This window comes from Oncorhynchus masou, unplaced genomic scaffold (genome assembly GCF_036934945.1).
Source record: "Oncorhynchus masou masou isolate Uvic2021 unplaced genomic scaffold, UVic_Omas_1.1 unplaced_scaffold_181, whole genome shotgun sequence".
Lineage (NCBI taxonomy): Eukaryota > Metazoa > Chordata > Actinopteri > Salmoniformes > Salmonidae > Oncorhynchus > Oncorhynchus masou.
This window is the reverse complement of record NW_027016550.1, coordinates 1,857,430-1,876,339: the sequence shown is the minus strand read 5'-3', so window position 1 is coordinate 1,876,339 and position 18,910 is coordinate 1,857,430. Positions and strand designations below refer to the sequence as shown.

The following is an 18,910-nucleotide window of genomic DNA, read 5'->3' as shown; positions in this document are numbered from 1 at the left end:
CTGGGACAGACTAAACCCTAAAGAGTCAGCAGAAGCACTAAGTCTGGCAACTTAAAGAGACCCAACTACATCACAGTGTTATTTTGTCATTGAGCAGACGCTCTTTATCCACAGCAACTTGACAATTAGGGTTAAGTGCCTTGCTCAAGGGCATGTCGACATAATTGTTTTTAACCTCGTCGGCTCTGGGTATTTAAACCAGTGACCTTTCAGTTACTGGGCCAACGCTCTGGACAGCTCTAGGCTATCTGCCACCCCGATTATCAGCAGAAAATCATGACGTGTTGTTTGTAGAAATAGAGAGAGAGAAGCCAAGAATAACATGAGTGAGGACGTTTTAATAGTATGACATCACAACACATGCTCAGAGCCTGGTGATGTCATCTTCCCCTGGGTGACACATGGGAGGTGGGGGAATGTCTGACCATGTTAAACATCTAACGGGACAGATACATAAATAATAAGCAGTATCTGATTCACACAGCTAGTCAGGTACAGTCCGACCAGTCCCACAGCTAGTTAGCTACAGTCCGACCAGTCCCACAGCTAGTTAGCTACAGTCCGACTAGTCCCACAGCTAGTTAGCTACAGTCCGACCAGTCCCACAGCTGGTTAGCTACAGTCCGACCAGTCACACAGCTGATTGGCTACAGTCCGACCAGTCACACAGCTGATTGGCTACTGTCCGACCAGTCCCACAGCTAGTTAGCTACAGTCCGACCAGTCACACAGCTGATTGGCTACCGTCCGATCAGTCCCACAGCTAGTTAGCTACAGTCCGACCAGTCCCACAGCTAGTTAGCTACAGTCCGACTAGTCCCACAGCTAGTTAGCTACAGTCCGACCAGTCCCACAGCTAGTTAGCTACAGTCCGACCAGTCACACAGCTAGTTAGCTAAAGTCCGACCAGTCACACAGCTAGTTAGCTACAGTCCGACCAGTCACGCAGCTAGTTAGCTACAGTCCGACCAGTCACACAGCTGATTGGCTACAGTCCGACCAGTCCCACAGCTAGTTAGCTACAGTCTGACCAGTCACACAGCTGATTGGCTACAGTCTGACCAGTCACACAGCTAGTTAGCTACAGTCTGACCAGTCACACAGCTAGTTAGCTACAGCCCGACCAGTCCCACAGCTAGTTAGCTACAGTCTGACCAGTCACACAGCTAGTTAGCTTCCGACCAGTCTAGTTAGCTAGTCTCACACAGCTGACCAGTCACAGTCACACAGCTAGTTAGCTACAGTCTGACCAGTCACACAGCTAGTTAGCTACAGCCCGACCAGTCCCACAGCTAGTTAGCTACAGTCTGACCAGTCACACAGCTAGTTAGCTACAGTCCGACCAGTCCCACAGCTAGTTAGCTACAGTCTGACCAGTCACACAGCTAGTTAGCTACAGTCCGAGCAGTCCCACAGCTAGTTAGCTACAGTCCGACCAGTCACACAGCTAGTTAGCTACAGTCCGACCAGTCACACAGCTAGTTAGCCAGTCCCACAGTTAGTTAGCTACAGTCCCACAGCTAGTTAGCTACAGTCACACAGCTGGCTAACGCCCTGGTAGTGTTCCTGTTTTGGTTAGCACGTCGTTAGCTACCAGGCTGCTAACTAACTGCCTGTCGTTTACCCGTCACGAATAATGGTCCGGAAAGGTAAAATATAACCGTGTTTATTGTTGTTGTTGTCTTACTTTGAAGTCGTTTCCAGATAGGTCTACCCCCCGGATAAAAGGAAGGACTCCGGTGGCAGCCATTTGTACTTCGGGAAACCGTCCGTCCGTCGCTGCCGAGTCTCTGTTGGTGTTTGGTTTATCAGGCGGAGCGGAGACACTGGTTACCACAGCCACAAAGTCGGAAACAGCTCCTTTATCTTCTTAAAATGGGATTTTAAACCTTACTCACACTGGGAATATTACGCCTAAGATTATTAAATGAAGGCATATTTTTGTTTTCATAAATTTTTGAGATTATAGCCAACTATGTGGCGGTGGTAACTTGACTTTGTGGGTGTGGTAACTAGTGGAAACCCTGGTGAAGGATCCTGCTTTTGTCAAATGAACGTAATATTTGACTTTTCGCAGCAGGTTTAGGAAAATTAAGTTAAGGAAAAGGGTTAGCTAAAATTATCAACATTTGACAGAACAACAGCTGCTGGGACCGGAAACACCCTGGCGGCCTGGGAACGGAACAGCCCTCCGGGGGAGGTGCGCCCCGCCCCATTCAACCAAAGAAACTTGACAAACGCGCTGAAGTCAATCAATCAATAATGAAGTGGTCACGATCAAAGATTTTCTAGTTTCGCCTATTCCTCTCTGCTATGATCTAATCAATAAAAACACCCATTTCCATTCCATTTAATTAGTTTTTACACAAGTCCTTCCTACTGTAACTTAGTAAATATTAATCAACCCAAGGGAGATATTTTAGAGGCACTCGTAAAACAGAATACAGGACAACAGATTGCTGGGATCAGTGATTTTATATAAACATTCAAATATACCCGTATTAATCTCCCCTTTCTCCCGTCTGGCTCCTCCCAGCTGGTACTTGGATTTACCATCTGGGAGGAGTGTTACTGTATTGTTACATATTGGGGACAAATTACCATTCAAATCCATTATTTTATTTCTCTGTAAAATATTGATCTATTCTCCATGTCATATAAATGCAGTTCCTCTGTCAGAGGTGAGACACAGGCAGAATGAACCCAGTCCCACTCCACTCCGGTCCCAAATGGTTTAACGCCTCTAGAGCTGGCCTCTGGTCCGTCTGGGATCCCCTCCTGATGTTTAGGGTTAAGGGGCGGGTTGAAGGTAAACTGATTATAGTTCTGTGTTTATATCAACAACGTCAACCGCTGAGCTTCCTTGATCACATCAGAGTCAGAGCATCTCCATGGCAGCAGTGGGATCAGGGGTTAAAGGTCAGCGCTGAGGGCAGGTGACACGTGTGTGTCCAGGCATGTGACAGATGCCACAGGTACGGGGCTTCCTGGTAGCGGGGGGTTTGGTGGTGGGGGGGGCTCCTCCTCCCCCAGTCTCCCTCCCCCTCTTCCCCCAGTCTCCCCCTCCAGAACCTGAACCTGGTAGAGACACAGACAGAGGGTTAGCAATGGGGGGAGGTGTACGTGTCTGCATGTGGGTGTTACAGTGTGTGTGTGTTACAGTGTGTATGTGTGTTACAGTGTGTATGTGTGTTACAGTGTGTGTGTGTGTTACAGTGTGTGTGTGTGTGTTACAGTGTGTGTGTGTGTTAGTGTGTGGGTGTTACAGTGTGTGTTACAGTGTGTGTTACAGTGTGTGTGTGTTACAGTGTGTGTGTGTGTGTGTTACAGTGTGTGGGTGTTACAGTGTGCATGTGTGTTACAGTGTGTATGTGTGTTACAGTGTGTGGGTGTGTTACAGTGTGTGGGTGTTACAGTGTGTGTGGGTGTTACAGTGTGTGGGTGTTACAGTGTGTGGGTGTGTTACAGTGTGTGGGTGTGTTACAGTGTGTGGGTGTTACAGTGTGGGTGTGTTACAGTGTGTGTGTGTTACAGTGTGTGGGTGTTACAGTGTGTGGGTGTTACAGTGTGTGGGTGTGTTACAGTGTGTGGGTGTGTTACAGTGTGTGGGTGTTACAGTGTGGGTGTGTTACAGTGTGGGTGTGTTACAGTGTGTGGGTGTTACAGTGTGTGGGTGTTACAGTGTGTGGGTGTTACAGTGTGTGGGTGTTACAGTGTGGGTGTGTTACAGTGTGTGTGTGTTACAGTGTGTGTGTTACAGTGTGTGTGTGTGTACCTGGTGGTAGTATGTTCTCGTCGGCCCAGAGGAAGAATCCACACTGTTGATCTCTGGGCTTCCCACAGGTATGGAACACTATTACAGTGTGTGTTATAGTGTGTGTGTGTGTTACAGTGTGTGTGTTATAGTGTGTGTGTGTGTTATAGTGTGTGTGTGTACCTGGTGGTAGTATGTTCTCGTCGGCCCAGAGGAAGAATCCACACTGTTGATCTCTGGGCTTCCCACAGGTATGGAACACTCTTACAGTGTGTGTGTGTTACAGTGTGCGTTATAGTGTGTGTGTGTTATAGTGTGTGTGTTATAGTGTGTGTGTTACAGTGTGTGTGTGTGTGTGAGTGTGTTATAGTGTGTGTGTGTTATAGTGTGTGTGTTACAGTGTGTGTTATAGTGTGTGTGTTATAGTGTGTGTGTTATAGTGTGTGTGTGTGTTATAGTGTGTGTGTGTTATAGTGTGTGTTCGTTACCTGGTGGTGGGATGTTCTCGTCGACCCAGAGGAAGAATCCACACTGTTGATCTCTGGGCTTCCCACAGGTATGGAACACTCTTCCTTTATTCGGTCCTTCCTTCTGCACTGTCCTCTGAACCGCTGGCTCACTGCAGTTACACACCACCTCCCCCACGGGGGTCCTGGGGGGCTGGTGTGGCCTGCTGGGTGGCGCCCCCTGGGGGCCTGGAGGGTAAATGTTAGTGTCGGGCTGGTCGGTCCACAGGAAGAAGTTACAGCCTCCAGAGGAACACTTATAGAACTGTCTGCCCTGGTTAGGTCCGTCTTTCCTCACGGTGAGGAGGACCGCCTCCGACCCACAGTTACACACTGTGACGTCACCGCCTCTGGGGTCAGTGGGTGGGGCCTGGGGGTCAGGGCGAGGGGGCCAGGACGAGGAGGGGGGGTTGGGGGCTTGGGGAGACAGGGGGTCCGGTCTGGGGGCTGGGCGAGGTCGAGGCTGATTGGTTGCAGTGTCTCCCCTTCCTCCTCCTCCTCCTCTTCCTCCCCCAGCTCCCCCTCTTCCTCCCCCAGCTGCTCCTACTCCTCTTCCTCCCCCAGCTCCCCCTCTTCCTCCTACAGCTCCTCCTACTCCTCCCGCCACCCCCCCTCCACCCATTCTGAGGTATTTGAGGTTGAGCACCTCCCTCAGTGTCTCGTCACACCCTCCGATGCAGCCCACAAACTCCAACGGCATCATGGGAGGGAGGCTGCCTCGTCGGAACTTCAACTTTAACCTGCAGAGGAAGAGAGTCATGTAGAGTAGTCTTTATTACACCCGGGGGGGGGCAGTCCATCGATAGGTTATTAAATATCAGAGGAAGAGACAGGAGGAGTCATGTAGAGTAGTCTTTATTACACGCGGGGGGGGGCAGTCCATTGATAGTTTATTAAATATCAGAGGAGACAGTAGTCTGTCCCAGTCCATTGGGGATCGATAGGTTATTAAATATCAGAGGAGACAGTAGTCTGTCCCAGTCCATTGATAGTTTATTAAATATCAGAGGAGACAGTAGTCTGTCCCAGTCCATTGGGGATCGATAGGTTATTAAATATCAGAGGAGACAGTAGTCTGTCCCAGTCCATTGATAGGTTATTAAATATCAGAGGAGACAGTAGTCTGTCCCAGTCCATTGATAGGTTATTTAATATCAGAGGAGACAGTAGTCTGTCCCAGTCCATTGATAGTTTATTAAATATCAGAGGAGACAGTAGTCTGTCCCAGTCCATTGATAGGTTATTAAATATCAGAGGAGACAGTAGTCTGTCCCAGTCCATTGATAGGTTATTAAATATCAGAGGAGACAGTAGTCTGTCCCAGTCCATTGATAGGTTGTTAAATATCAGAGGAGACAGTAGTCTGTCCCAGTCCATTGATAGGTTATTAAATATCAGAGGAGACAGTAGTCTGTCCCAGTCCATTGATAGGTTATTAAATATCAGAGGAGACAGTAGTCTGTCCCAGTCCATTGATAGGTTATTAAATATCAGAGGAGACAGTAGTCTGTCCCAGTCCATTGATAGGTTATTAAATATCAGAGGAGAGAGTAGTCTGTCCCAGTCCATTGATAGGTTATTTAATATCAGAGGAGACAGTAGTCTGTCCCAGTCCATTGATAGGTTATTAAATATCAGAGGAGACAGTAGTCTGTCCCAGTCCATTGATAGGTTATTAAATATCAGAGGAGACAGTAGTCTGTCCCAGTCCATCGATAGGTTATTTAATATCAGAGGAGACAGTAGACTGTCCCAGTCCATTGATAGGTTATTAAATATCAGAGGAGACAGTAGTCTGTCCCAGTCCATTGATAGGTTATTAAATATCAGAGGAGACAGTAGACTGTCCCAGTCCATTGATAGGTTATTAAATATCAGAGGAGACAGTAGACTGTCCCAGTCCATTGATAGGTTATTAAATATCAGAGGAGACAGTAGACTGTCCCAGTCCATTGATAGGTTATTAAATATCAGAGGAGTCAGTAGTCTGTCCCAGTCCATTGGGGATCGATAGGTTATTAAATATCAGTGGAGACAGTAGTCTGTCCCAGTCCATTGATAGGTTATTAAATATCAGAGGAGACAGTTGTCTGTCCCAGTCCATTGATAGGTTATTAAATATCAGAGGAGACAGTTGTCTGTCCCAGTCCATTGATAGGTTATTAAATATCAGAGGAGACAGTAGTCTGTCCCAGTCCATTGATAGGTTATTAAATATCAGAGGAGACAGTAGACTGTCCCAGTCCATTGATAGGTTATTAAATATCAGAGGAGACAGTAGACTGTCCCAGTCCATTGATAGGTTATTAAATATCAGAGGAGACAGTAGACTGTCCCAGTCCATTGATAGGTTATTAAATATCAGAGGAGACAGTAGACTGTCCCAGTCCATTGATAGGTTATTAAATATCAGAGGAGACAGTAGTCTGTCCCAGTCCATTGGGGATCGATAGGTTATTAAATATCAGTGGAGACAGTAGTCTGTCCCAGTCCATTGATAGGTTATTAAATATCAGAGGAGACAGTTGTCTGTCCCAGTCCATTGATAGGTTATTAAATATCAGAGGAGACAGTTGTCTGTCCCAGTCCATTGATAGGTTATTAAATATCAGAGGAGACAGTAGTCTGTCCCAGTCCATTCATAGGTTAATAAATATCAGAGGAGACAGTAGACTGTCCCAGTCCATTGATAGGTTATTAAATATCAGAGGAGACAGTAGTCTGTCCCAGTCCATTGATAGTTTATTAAATATCAGAGGAGACAGTAGACTGTCCCAGTCCATTGATAGGTTATTAAATATCAGAGGAGACAGTAGTCTGTCCCAGTCCATTGATAGGTTATTAAATATCAGAGGAGACAGTAGTCTGTCCCAGTCCATTACATGACCACCCCTCCCACCTCAAATATGACCACCCATCCCCCCTCAAATATTAGCACCCATCCCCCCTCAAATATGACCACCCATCCCACCTCATATGACCACCACTCCCCCCTCAGCTCAAATATGACCACCCCTCCCCCCTCAAATATGACCACCCCTCCCCCCTCAGCTCAAGCGACCTGATGTTAGACAGGTCATTTGCTGAATCTGGCATTATGACCACCCATCACATTAGCACTGGAGAATGGCAGTGAGACGGTTTTTACATGACGGAAACAAACGCCAAAAGTAGAGCCCTGAATGTTAGAATGGGTTAAATGAACCATCTGTAACAGACGACCCTGAATGTTAGAATGGGTTAAATGAACCATCTGTAACAGACGGCCCTGAATGTTAGAATGGGTGAAATGAACCATCTGTAACAGACGGCCCTGAATTAACCATCTGTAACAGACGGCCCTGAATGTTAGAATGGGTTAAATGAACCATCTGTAACAGACGGCCCTGAATGTTAGAATGGGTGAAATGAACCATCTGTAACAGACGGCCCTGAATTAACCATCTGTAACAGACGGCCCTGAATGTTAGAATGGGTTAAATGAACCATCTGTAACAGACGACCCTGAATGTTAGAATGGGTTAAATGAACCATCTGTAACAGACGGCCCTGAATGTTAGAATGGATTAAATGAACCATCTGTAACAGACGGCCCTGAATGAACCATCTGTAACAGACGGCCCTGAATGTTAGAATGGATTAAATTAACCATCTGTAACAGACGGCCCTGAATGTTAGAATGGATTAAATGAACCATCTGTAACAGACGGCCCTGAATGTTAGAATGGGTTAAATGAACCATCTGTAACAGACAGCCCTGAATGTTAGAATGGATTAAATGAACCATCTGTAACAGACAGCCCTGAATGTTAGAATGGATTAAATGAACCATCTGTAACAGACGGCCCTGAATGTTAGAATGGGTTAAATGAACCATCTGTAACAGACGGCCCTGAATGTTAGAATGGATTAAATCAACCATCTGTAACAGACGGCCCTGAATGAACCATCTGTAACAGACGGCCCTGAATGTTAGAATGGGTTAAATGAACCATCTGTAACAGACGACCCTGAATGTTAGAATGGGTTAAATGAACCATCTGTAACAGACGGCCCTGAATGTTAGAATGGATTAAATGAACCATCTGTAACAGACGGCCCTGAATGAACCATCTGTAACAGACGGCCCTGAATGTTAGAATGGATTAAATTAACCATCTGTAACAGACGGCCCTGAATGTTAGAATGGATTAAATGAACCATCTGTAACAGACGGCCCTGAATGTTAGAATGGGTTAAATGAACCATCTGTAACAGACAGCCCTGAATGTTAGAATGGATTAAATGAACCATCTGTAACAGACAGCCCTGAATGTTAGAATGGATTAAATGAACCATCTGTAACAGACGGCCCTGAATGTTAGAATGGGTTAAATGAACCATCTGTAACAGACGGCCCTGAATGTTAGAATGGATTAAATCAACCATCTGTAACAGACGGCCCTGAATGTTAGAATGGGTTAAATGAACCATCTGTAACAGACAGCCCTGAATGTTAGAATGGATTAAATGAACCATCTGTAACAGACACCCTGAATGTTAGAATGGATTAAATGAACCATCTGTAACAGACGGCCCTGAATGTTAGAATGGATTAAATGAACCATCTGTAACAGACGGCCCTGAATGTTAGAATGGATTAAATCAACCATCTGTAACAGACAGCCCTGAATGAATGAACCATCTGTAACAGACGGCCCTGAATGTTAGAATGGATTAAATCAACCATCTGTAACAGACGACCCTGAATGAACCATCTGTAACAGACGGCCCTGAATGTTAGAATGGGTTAAATGAACCATCTGTAACAGACGACCCTGAATGTTAGAATGGGTTAAATGAACCATCTGTAACAGACGGCCCTGAATGTTAGAATGGATTAAATGAACCATCTGTAACAGACGGCCCTGAATGAACCATCTGTAACAGACGGCCCTGAATGTTAGAATGGATTAAATTAACCATCTGTAACAGACGGCCCTGAATGTTAGAATGGATTAAATGAACCATCTGTAACAGACGGCCCTGAATGTTAGAATGGGTTAAATGAACCATCTGTAACAGACAGCCCTGAATGTTAGAATGGATTAAATGAACCATCTGTAACAGACAGCCCTGAATGTTAGAATGGATTAAATGAACCATCTGTAACAGACGGTCCTGAATGTTAGAATGGGTTAAATGAACCATCTGTAACAGACGGTCCTGAATGTTAGAATGGATTAAATGAACCATCTGTAACAGACGGCCCTGAACGTTAGAATGGATTAAATGAACCATCTGTAACAGACGGCCCTGAATGTTAGAATGGGTTAAATGAACCATCTGCAACAGACGGCCCTGAATGTTAGAATGGGTTAAATGAACCATCTGTAACAGACGACCCTGAATGTTAGAATGGATTAAATGAACCATCTGTAACAGACGGTCCTGAACGTTAGAATGGATTAAATGAACCATCTGTAACAGACGGTCCTGAATGTTAGAATGGATTAAATGAACCATCTGTAACAGACAGCCCTGAATGTTAGAATGGGTTAAATGAACCATCTGTAACAGACGGCCCTGAATATCAGAATGGGTTAAATGAACCATCTGTAACAGACGGTCATCAGGGCCTCGTCCAACCATCTGTAACTGGAGAGATTCCTCAGAATGGCTTAAAAACCATCTGTATCAAGAACAGTACCAAGAATTAACCATCTGTAACAGACTCCCTTTGAATGTTAGAATGGTTTAAATGAACCATCTGTACCATCAGGGCGGGCAGACAGACAGACAGACAGGTATAACAATATCAGAAGGTATAAATGAACCATCTGTAACAGACAGACAGACAGAATATCAGAATGGATTAAATGAACCATCTGTAACAGACAGACAGAATATAACAGAATGGATTAAATGAACCATCTGTAACAGGGCGGGGCTGAAGGTTAGAATGGGTTAAATCTAACCATCTGTAACAGACGGAACCTGACGTTTAGAATGGGTTAAATGAACCATCTGTAACAGACGGTCCTGAATGTTAGAATGGATTAAAAGATATTGAATAGCAGAATGAAAGACCATCTGTAACAAGACTTTGGGTAAAATATTGTTAGAATGGTTAAATGAACCATTTGTAAAAGACGGTCCTGAAAAAGTTGTTGAATGGGTTAAATGAACCATCTGTAAACAGACAACAGAACCTGAATATCCTTCAATGGGTTAAATGAACCATCTGTAACAGACGGCCCTTCACAACAACAGAATGGACCTTAAATTCACAACAACAGAACTAACCTTCCTTCACAACAACAGAACACAACAGAACTAACCTTCCTTCAGAATGGATTAAATAACCATCTGTAACAGACGAACCCTGAATTCACAATGGACAGAATGAACCATCTTAAATTCCTTCACAGAACCCTTGTTCACAACAACAGAACAAACCTTCCTTCACAACAACAGAATATCAGAATGGGTTAAATGAACCATCTGTAACAGACAGTCAAACCTTCCTTCACAACAAAACTGAACAAATTCCTTCAGATTGGCAACAAAACTCTTTGCTATCAAGAACAGTACCAAGATATCCTTCACTGAACTCTTCCTTCAGGACTCTTTGATGTGGCTGGTTTATATCACTGTCTCCACACCATCAACCGGGCAGACAAGCAGGCAGACAGACAGACAGGTATAACAAGACAGGTATAACAGACAGACAGAACAAACAGACAGACAGACAACAGAAGACAGAACCTTCCTTCACAGACAACAGAACTAACCTTCCTTCACAACAACAGAACAAACCTTCCTTCACAACAACAGAACAAACCTTCCTTCACAACAACAGAACAAACCTTCCTTCACAACAACAAAACAAACTTCTTTCCTTCCTTCACAACAACAACAAACAAACCTTCCTTCACAACAACAGAACCAACCTTCCTTCACAACAACAGAAAACCTTGTTCACAAACAACAGAACGAACCTTCCTTCACAACAACAGAACGTCCTTCCTTCACAACAACAAAACAAACCTTCCTTCCTTCACAACAACAAAACAAACCTTCATTCCAACAGAACCAACCTTCCTTCACAACAACAAAACAAACCTTCCTTCACAACAACAAAACCAACCTTCCTTCACAACAGAACCAACCTTCCTTCACAACAACAAAACAAACCTTCCTTCACAACAACAGAACAAACCTTCCTTCACAACAACAGAACAAACCTTCCTTCACAACAACAGAACCAACCTTCCTTCACAACAACAGAACAAACCTTCCTTCACAACAACAGAACAAACCTTCCTTCACAACAACAAAACAAACCTTCCTTCCTTCACAACAACAAAACCAACCTTCCTTCACAACAACAAAACCAACCTTACTTCACAACAACAGAACAAACCTTCCTTCACAACAAAAACAAACCTTCCTTCACAACAACAGAACAAACCTTCCTTCACAACAACAAAACAAACCTTCCTTCACAACAACAAAACAAACCTTCATTCACAACAACAGAACCAACCTTCCTTCACAACAACAGAACCAACCTTCCTTCACAACAACAGAACCAACCTTCCTTCACAACAACAGAACCAACCTTCCTTCACAACAGAACCAACCTTCCTTCACAACAACAGAACAAACCTTCCTTCACAACAGAACTAACCTTCCTTCACAACAACAGAACCAACCTTCCTTCACAACAGAACCAACCTTCCTTCACAACAACAGAACCAACCTTCCTTCACAACAGAACCAACCTTCCTTCACAACAGAACCAACCTTCCTTCACAACAACCTCCCCAGAACTCACCTTCCTTCACAACAGTCTCAACCTTCCTTCACAACAGAACCAACCTTCCTTCCCAACAGTCTCATCCCTCCCCAGTCTCAACAAAACCAACCACCCTTCCAGTCTCAAAACCAACCCCTCTCACCCAACCCTCCAACCTCATCCCTCACAACAGAACCAACCTTCCCCCATCTCATCCCTTCCCCCAGTCTCCACCCTCCCCCAATCTCCCCCGTCCCCCATCTCATCCCTCCCCCAGTCTCCACCCTCCCCCAGTCTCCCCGTCTTATCCCTCCCCCAGTCTCCCCCAGTCTCCCATCTCATCCCTCCCCCAATCTCCCATCTCATCCCTCCCCCAGTCTCCCCCGTCTCATCCCTCCCCCAGTCTCCCCCATCTCCCCAATCCCTCCCCCAGTCTCCCATCTCATCCCTCCCCCAGTCTCCCATCCCATCCCCCCAGTCTCCCCCTCTCCCCCCCCAGTCTCCCATCTCATCCCTCCCCCAGTCCCTCCCGTCTCATCCCTCCCCCAGTCCCCCAGTCTCCCCAGTCTCCCCGTCTCATCCCTCCCCCCAGTCTCCACCCTCCCTCTCCCCAGTCTCCCCCTCCCCCAGTCTCCACCTCCCCCTCTCCCCAGTCTCCACCCTCCCCCAGTCTCCCACATCTCATCCCTCCCCCAGTCTCCCCCAGTCTCCCCCATCTCATCCCTCCCCCAGTCTCCCATCTCATCCCCCCCCAGTCTCCCATCTCATCCCTCCCCCAGTCTCCCCCAGTCTCCCATCTCCCCCCCCCGTCCCTCCCCCTTCCCCAGTCTCCCCCTCCCCCAGTCTCCCCCGTCTCATCCCTTCCCCAGTCTCCCCCTCCCCCAGTCTCCCCCAGTCTCCACCCTCCCCCAGTCTCCCCATCTCATCCCTCCCCAGTCTCCCATCACATCCCTCCCCCAGTCTCCCCCAGTCTCCCATCTCATCCCTCCCCCAGTCCCCCCGTCCCCCGTCTCATCCCTCCCCCAGTCTCCACCCTCCCCCAGTCTCCCCGTCTCATCCCTTCCCCAGTCTCCACCCTCCCCCAGTCTCCCCCGTCTCATCCCTCCCCCAGTCTCCCCCAGTCTCATCCCTCCCCCAAGTCTCCCCCGTCTCATCCCTCCCCCAGTCTCCCCCCCCCGTCCCACCCAGTCTCCACCCTCCCCCAATCTCCCCGTCCCTCCCCCATCCCTCCCCCAGTCTCCCCCCGTCTCATCCCTTCCCCCAGTGTCCTCGTCTAATCTGTCTCCCATCTCATCCCTCCCCCAGTCTCCCCCTCCCCCAGTCTCCCCCGTCTCATCCGTCCCCCAGTCTCCCCAGTCTCCACCCTCCCCCAGTCTCCCCCGTCTTATCCCTCCCCCAGTCTCCCCCGTCTCATCCCTCCCCCAGTCTCCACCCTCCCCCAGTCTCCACCCTCCCCCAGTCTCCCCCGTCTCATCCCTCCCCCAGTCTCCACCCTCCCCCAGTCTCCCCCAGTCTCCACCCTCCCCCGGTCTCCCCCAGTCTCCCGTCTCATCCCTCCCCCAGTCTCCACCCTCCCCCAGTCTCCCCCAGTCTCCACCCTCCCCCAGTCTCCCCCAGTCTCCACCCTCATCCCTCCCCCAGTCTCCCCCGTCTCATCCCTCCCCCAGTCTCCCGTCTCATCCCTCCCCCCAGTCTCCACCCTCCCCCAGTCTCCCCCAGTCTCCCGTCTCATCCCTCCCCCAGTCTCCACCCTCCCCAGTCTCCCCCAGTCTCCCCCTCCCCCAGTCTCCCCATCTCATCCCTCCCCCAGTCTCCACCCTCCCCCAGTCTCCCCCAGTCTCCACCTCCCCCAGTCTCCCCCAGTCTCTCCCGTCTCATCCCTCCCCCAGTCTCCCCCCTCATCCCTCCCCCAGTCTCCACCCTCCCCAGTCTCCCCCAGTCTCCCCCGTCTCATCCCTCCCCCAGTCTCCCCCAGTCTCCCGTCTCATCCCTCCCCCAGTCTCCAGTCTCCCCCAGTCCCCCCAGTCTCCACCCTCCCCCAGTCTCCCCCAGTCTCCCGTCTCATCCCTCCCCCAGTCTCCCCCCCAGTCTCCCCAGTCCCCCAGTCCCCCCAGTCTCCCATCTCATCCCTCCCCCAGTCTCCACCCTCCCCCAGTCTCCCCAGTCTCCCCGTCTCATCCCTCCCCCAGTCTCCCATCTCCACCCTCCCCCAATCTCCCCCGTCTCATCCCTCCCCCAGTCTCCCCCAGTCTCCACCCTCCCCCAGTCTCCCCGTCTCATCCCTCCCCCAGTCTCCCCAGTCCCCCCCGTCTCATCCCTCCCCCAGTCTCCCCCTCATCTCCTCCCCCCCAGTCTCCCCGTCTCATCCCCCCCCAGTCTCCCATCTCCCCTCCCCCAGTCCCCCCGTCTCATCCCTCCCCCAGTCTCCCCAGTCTCCACCCTCCCCAATCTCCCCCGTCTCATCCCTCCCCCCAGTCTCCCCCGTCCCATCCCTCCCCCAGTCTCCACCCTCCCCCAGTCTCCCCCGTCCCCCCGTCTCATCCCTCCCCCCAGTCTCCCGTCTCATCCCTCCCCCAGTCTCCCCCGTCTCATCCCTCCCCCCAGTCTCCACCCTCCCCCAGTCTCCCCCGTCCCCCGTCTCATCCCTCCCCCCAGTGTCCTCGTCTAATCTGTCTCCCCCGTCTCATCCCTCCCCCCAGTCTCCCCCGTCCCCCCGTCTCATCCCTTCCCCCAGTGTCCTCGTCTAATCTGTCTCCCCCGTCTCACCCGTTCCCCTCCTTCCTCCTCCGCAGCACCATGTCCCGCCCACACTGAGGACATTTCCTGACTGGGAGGGGCATTTCCATATCCTGCTGCTCTGATTCGCTGAACTCCTGGGCCGCGCCCAGATAGATAGACAGAGCCTCGTCCAACCTGAGAGACGACAAGAAACGACACATTACAACTGCTGTGTGTCTGTGTGTATTCACTGTGTGTGTGTGTGTGTGTGTGTGTGTGTGTGTGTGTGTGTGTGTAATTCACCTCTTGGCTTTCTTAACAGACTCTACGAAGACCGTCTTGTATTTGTGAATGTGATGTCTCAACACGCTCTGTTTGTCCTTCCTCCCCTCCGATACCAGCTTCAGGTCCGCCTCCAGCTCCGCCCGCAGGTGTGGCTTAGACATCTCATACCCCATGGAGTTATAACCTACAGACACACATTCACATCGGAGTCATTTAGCAGACTCTCTGATCCAGAGTCACTACATTAGGGAGTCATTTAGCAGACTCTCTGATCCAGAGTCACTACATTAGGAGTCATTTAGCAGACTCTCTGATCTAAAGCCACTACAGTAGTGAGTCATTTAGCAAACTCTCTGATCCAGAGCCACTACATTAGTGAGTCATTTAGCAGACTCTCTGATCCAGAGTCACTACATTAGGAGTCATTTAGCAGACTCTCTGATCCAGAGCCACTACAGTAGGGAGTCATTTAGCAGACTCTCTGATCCAGAACCACTACAGTAGGGAGTCATTTAGCAGACTCTCTGATCCAGAACCACTACAGTCCCTTCCCCCATACCAGACCCTCCACCAGTCCAGAGCCACTACAGTAGTGAGTCATTTAGCCCCCGACTCCCTCCACCAGTCCCTTCAGTACCTACCCTCCACCAGTCCCTTCCCCCAGTACCACCCTACATCCCTTCCCCCGTCCACCAGTCCCTTCCCCCAGAACCACCCTCCACCAGTCCCTTCCCCCGTACCTACCCTCCACCAGTCCCTTCCCCCGTACCTACCCTCCACCAGTCCCTTCCCCCCATACCTACCCTCCACCAGTCCCTTCCCCCGTACCTACCCTCCACCAGTCCCTTCCCCCCGTACCTACCCTCCACCAGTCCCTTCCCCCGTACCTACCCTCCACCAGTCCCTTCCCCCCGTACCTACCCTCCACCAGTCCCTTCCCCCGTACCTACCCTCCACCAGTCCCTTCCCCCGTACCTACCCTCCACCAGTCCCTTCCCCCCCCGTACCTACCCTCCACCAGTCCCCCGTACCTACCCTCCACCAGTCCCTTCCCCCCGTACCTACCCTCCACCAGTCCCTTCCCCCATACCTACCCTCCACCAGTCCCTTCCCCGTACCTACCCTCCACCAGTCCCTTCCCCCGTACCTACCCTCCACCAGTCCCTTCCCCCATACCTACCCTCCACCAGTCCCCCCCCGTACCTACCCTCCACCAGTCCCCCCCAGTACCTACCCTCCACCAGTCCCTTCCCCCGTACCTACCCTCCACCAGTCCCTTCCCCCCGTACCTACCCTCCACCAGTCCCTTCCCCCGTACCTACCCTCCACCAGTCCCTTCCCCCCGTACCTACCCTCCACCAGTCCCTTCCCCCCGTACCTACCCTCCACCAGTCCCTTCCCCCCGTACCTACCCTCCACCAGTCCCTTCCCCCATACCTACCCTCCACCAGTCCCTTCCCCCCCGTACCTACCCTCCACCAGTCCCTTCCCCCGTACCTACCCTCCACCAGTCCCTTCCCCCGTATCTACCCTCCACCAGTCCCCCCCATACCTACCCTCCACCAGTCCCTTCCCCCGTACCTACCCTCCACCAGTCCCTTTCCCCCATACCTACCCTCCACCAGTCCCCCGTACCTACCCTCCACCAGTCCCTTCCCCCCATACCTACCCTCCACCAGTCCCTTCCCCCCATACCTACCCTCCACCAGTCCCTTCCCCCGTACCTACCCTCCACCAGTCCCTTCCCCCACCATACCTACCCTCCACCAGTCCCTTCCCCCCCATACCTACCCTCCACCAGTCCCTTCCCCCCGTACCTACCCTCCACCAGTCCCTTCCCCCCATACCTACCCTCCACCAGTCCCTTCCCCCCATACCTACCCTCCACCAGTCCCTTCCCCCCATACCTACCCTCCACCAGTCCCTCCCCCCATACCTACCCTCCACCAGTCCCTCCCCCTCCACCAGTACCTACCCTCCACCAGTCCCCCTTCCCCCACCAGTACCTACCCTCCACCAGTCCCATCACCCCCGTACCTACCCTCCACCAGTCCCTTCCCCCCGTACCTACCCTCCACCAGTCCGTTCCCCCACGTACCTACCCTCCACCAGTCCCTTCCCCCCCGTACCTACCTTCCACCTGTCCGTTCCCCCCCGTACCTACCCTCCACCAGTCCCTTCCCCCCATACCTACCCTCCACCTCCCCACCCCCCACCAGTACCTACCCTCCACCTCCCCAGTCCCCCCCTCCGTACCTACCCTCCACCAGTCTGTTTCCCCTCCGTACCTACCCTCCACCAGTCCCTTCCCCCACCAGTACCTACCCTCCACCAGTCCCCATCCCCCCGTACCTACCCTCCACCAGTCCCCATCCCCCACCAGTCCCCCCTACCACCTCCCCATCCCCCCTTACCTACCCTCCACCAGTCCCTTCCCCTCCGTACCTACCCTCCACCAGTCCCTCCCCCCATACCTACCCTCCACCAGTCCCTTCCCCCACCAGTGTACCTACTCTCCACCCCACCCCCCCATCCCCCGTACGTACCCTCCACACCCACCCCTTCACCCCCGTACCTACCCTCCACCAGTCCCCCCTACCCCCTTACCCCTGATCAGGACCTCCCCTCTACCCCCTTACCCCCAGGACCTACCCTCCACCAGTTCCCCCAGTACCTACCCTCCACCCCCCTTACCCCCAGTACCTACCCTTAACCCCCTTCCCCCAGTACCTACCTGCACCCCCCGTACCTACCCTCCACCAGTCCCCCAGTACCCCCTCCACCCAGTACCTACCCTCAGTTACCCCCTTACCCACCAGTTACCTAACCCTCCACCCCCTTCCCCCAGTACCTACCCTCCACCAGTCCCCCCTACCCCCACACAGCACCCCCAGGACCTACCCTCCACCCCCCTTCCCCCAGTACCTTACCCACTACCCCCAGTTACCCCCAGGACCTACCCTCAGTTACCACCCTTCCCCCAGTACCTACCCTCCACCAGTCCCCCTACCCCCACCCCAGTTACCTACCCATCTGCAGTTAACCCCCTTCCCCCAGTTACCACTAACCCTGCTACCCCCTTAACCCAGGACCTACCACTCTAACCCTTACCCCCAGTTAACCACTACCCACTGCAGTTAACCACTAACCACCCAGGACCTAACCCACTACCCCCTTACCCCCAGTTACCACTAACAAACCACCAGTCCCATCCCAAGTTCTCCTGGTAGAAACCTCTGATCAAACTGTCAGTCCCACGTAACGGCTCTTTAACCACTCAATGTGATAACTGCAAACACACTGCATTAACCACTAACACACTGTTAAAACACACACTGCAGTTAACCACTAACAAACACACTGCAGTTAACCACTAACAAATACACTGCAGTTAACCACTAACAAAACACACTGCAGTTAACCACTAACACACTGCAGTTAACCACTAACAAACACACTGCAGTTAACCACTAACAAACACACTGCAGTTAACCACTAACAAACACACTGCAGTTAACCACTAACACACTGCAGTTAACCACTAACAAAACACACTGCAGTTAACCACTAACAAACACACTGCAGTTAACCACTAACAAACACACTGCAGTTAACCACTAACAAACACACTGCAGTTAACCACTAACAAACACACTGCAGTTAACCACTAACAAAACACTGCAGTTAACCACTAACAAACACTGCAGTTAACCACTAACACACTGCAGTTAACCAACTAACAAAACACACTGCAGTTAACCACTAACAAAACACACTGCAGTTAACCACTAACAAAACACACTGCAGTTAACCACTAACAAAACACACTGCAGTTAACCACTAACAAAACACACTGCAGTTAACCAC

At 50.7% G+C, this 18,910-nt stretch overlaps 2 protein-coding genes across 3 annotated transcripts in view; both read right to left on the bottom strand.

Moving 5' to 3' along the window:
• LOC135538769 (protein flightless-1 homolog) overlaps positions 1-1,830 on the bottom strand; it is a 92,340-nt gene extending 90,510 nt beyond the window's left edge. For both annotated transcript variants that reach the window (XM_064964682.1, XM_064964683.1), the window contains exon 1: positions 1,688-1,830. In XM_064964682.1, the coding sequence (XP_064820754.1) occupies positions 1,688-1,750 (63 nt within the window). In that variant the 5' untranslated portion in view covers positions 1,751-1,830. The remainder of the gene's footprint in view (positions 1-1,687) is intronic.
• Positions 1,831-2,456: 626 nt separating this feature from the next.
• The window catches only part of LOC135538756 (DNA topoisomerase 3-alpha-like), a 95,697-nt gene continuing 79,243 nt past the window's right edge, over positions 2,457-18,910 (bottom strand). The window contains exons 12-15 of the mRNA XM_064964663.1: positions 15,062-15,246; positions 14,807-14,953; positions 4,243-5,030; positions 2,457-3,078 (exon numbers count right to left, since the gene is read on the bottom strand). Coding sequence (XP_064820735.1) covers positions 2,921-3,078; positions 4,243-5,030; positions 14,807-14,953; positions 15,062-15,246 — 1,278 coding nt within the window. The 3' untranslated portion in view covers positions 2,457-2,920. The remainder of the gene's footprint in view (positions 3,079-4,242; positions 5,031-14,806; positions 14,954-15,061; positions 15,247-18,910) is intronic.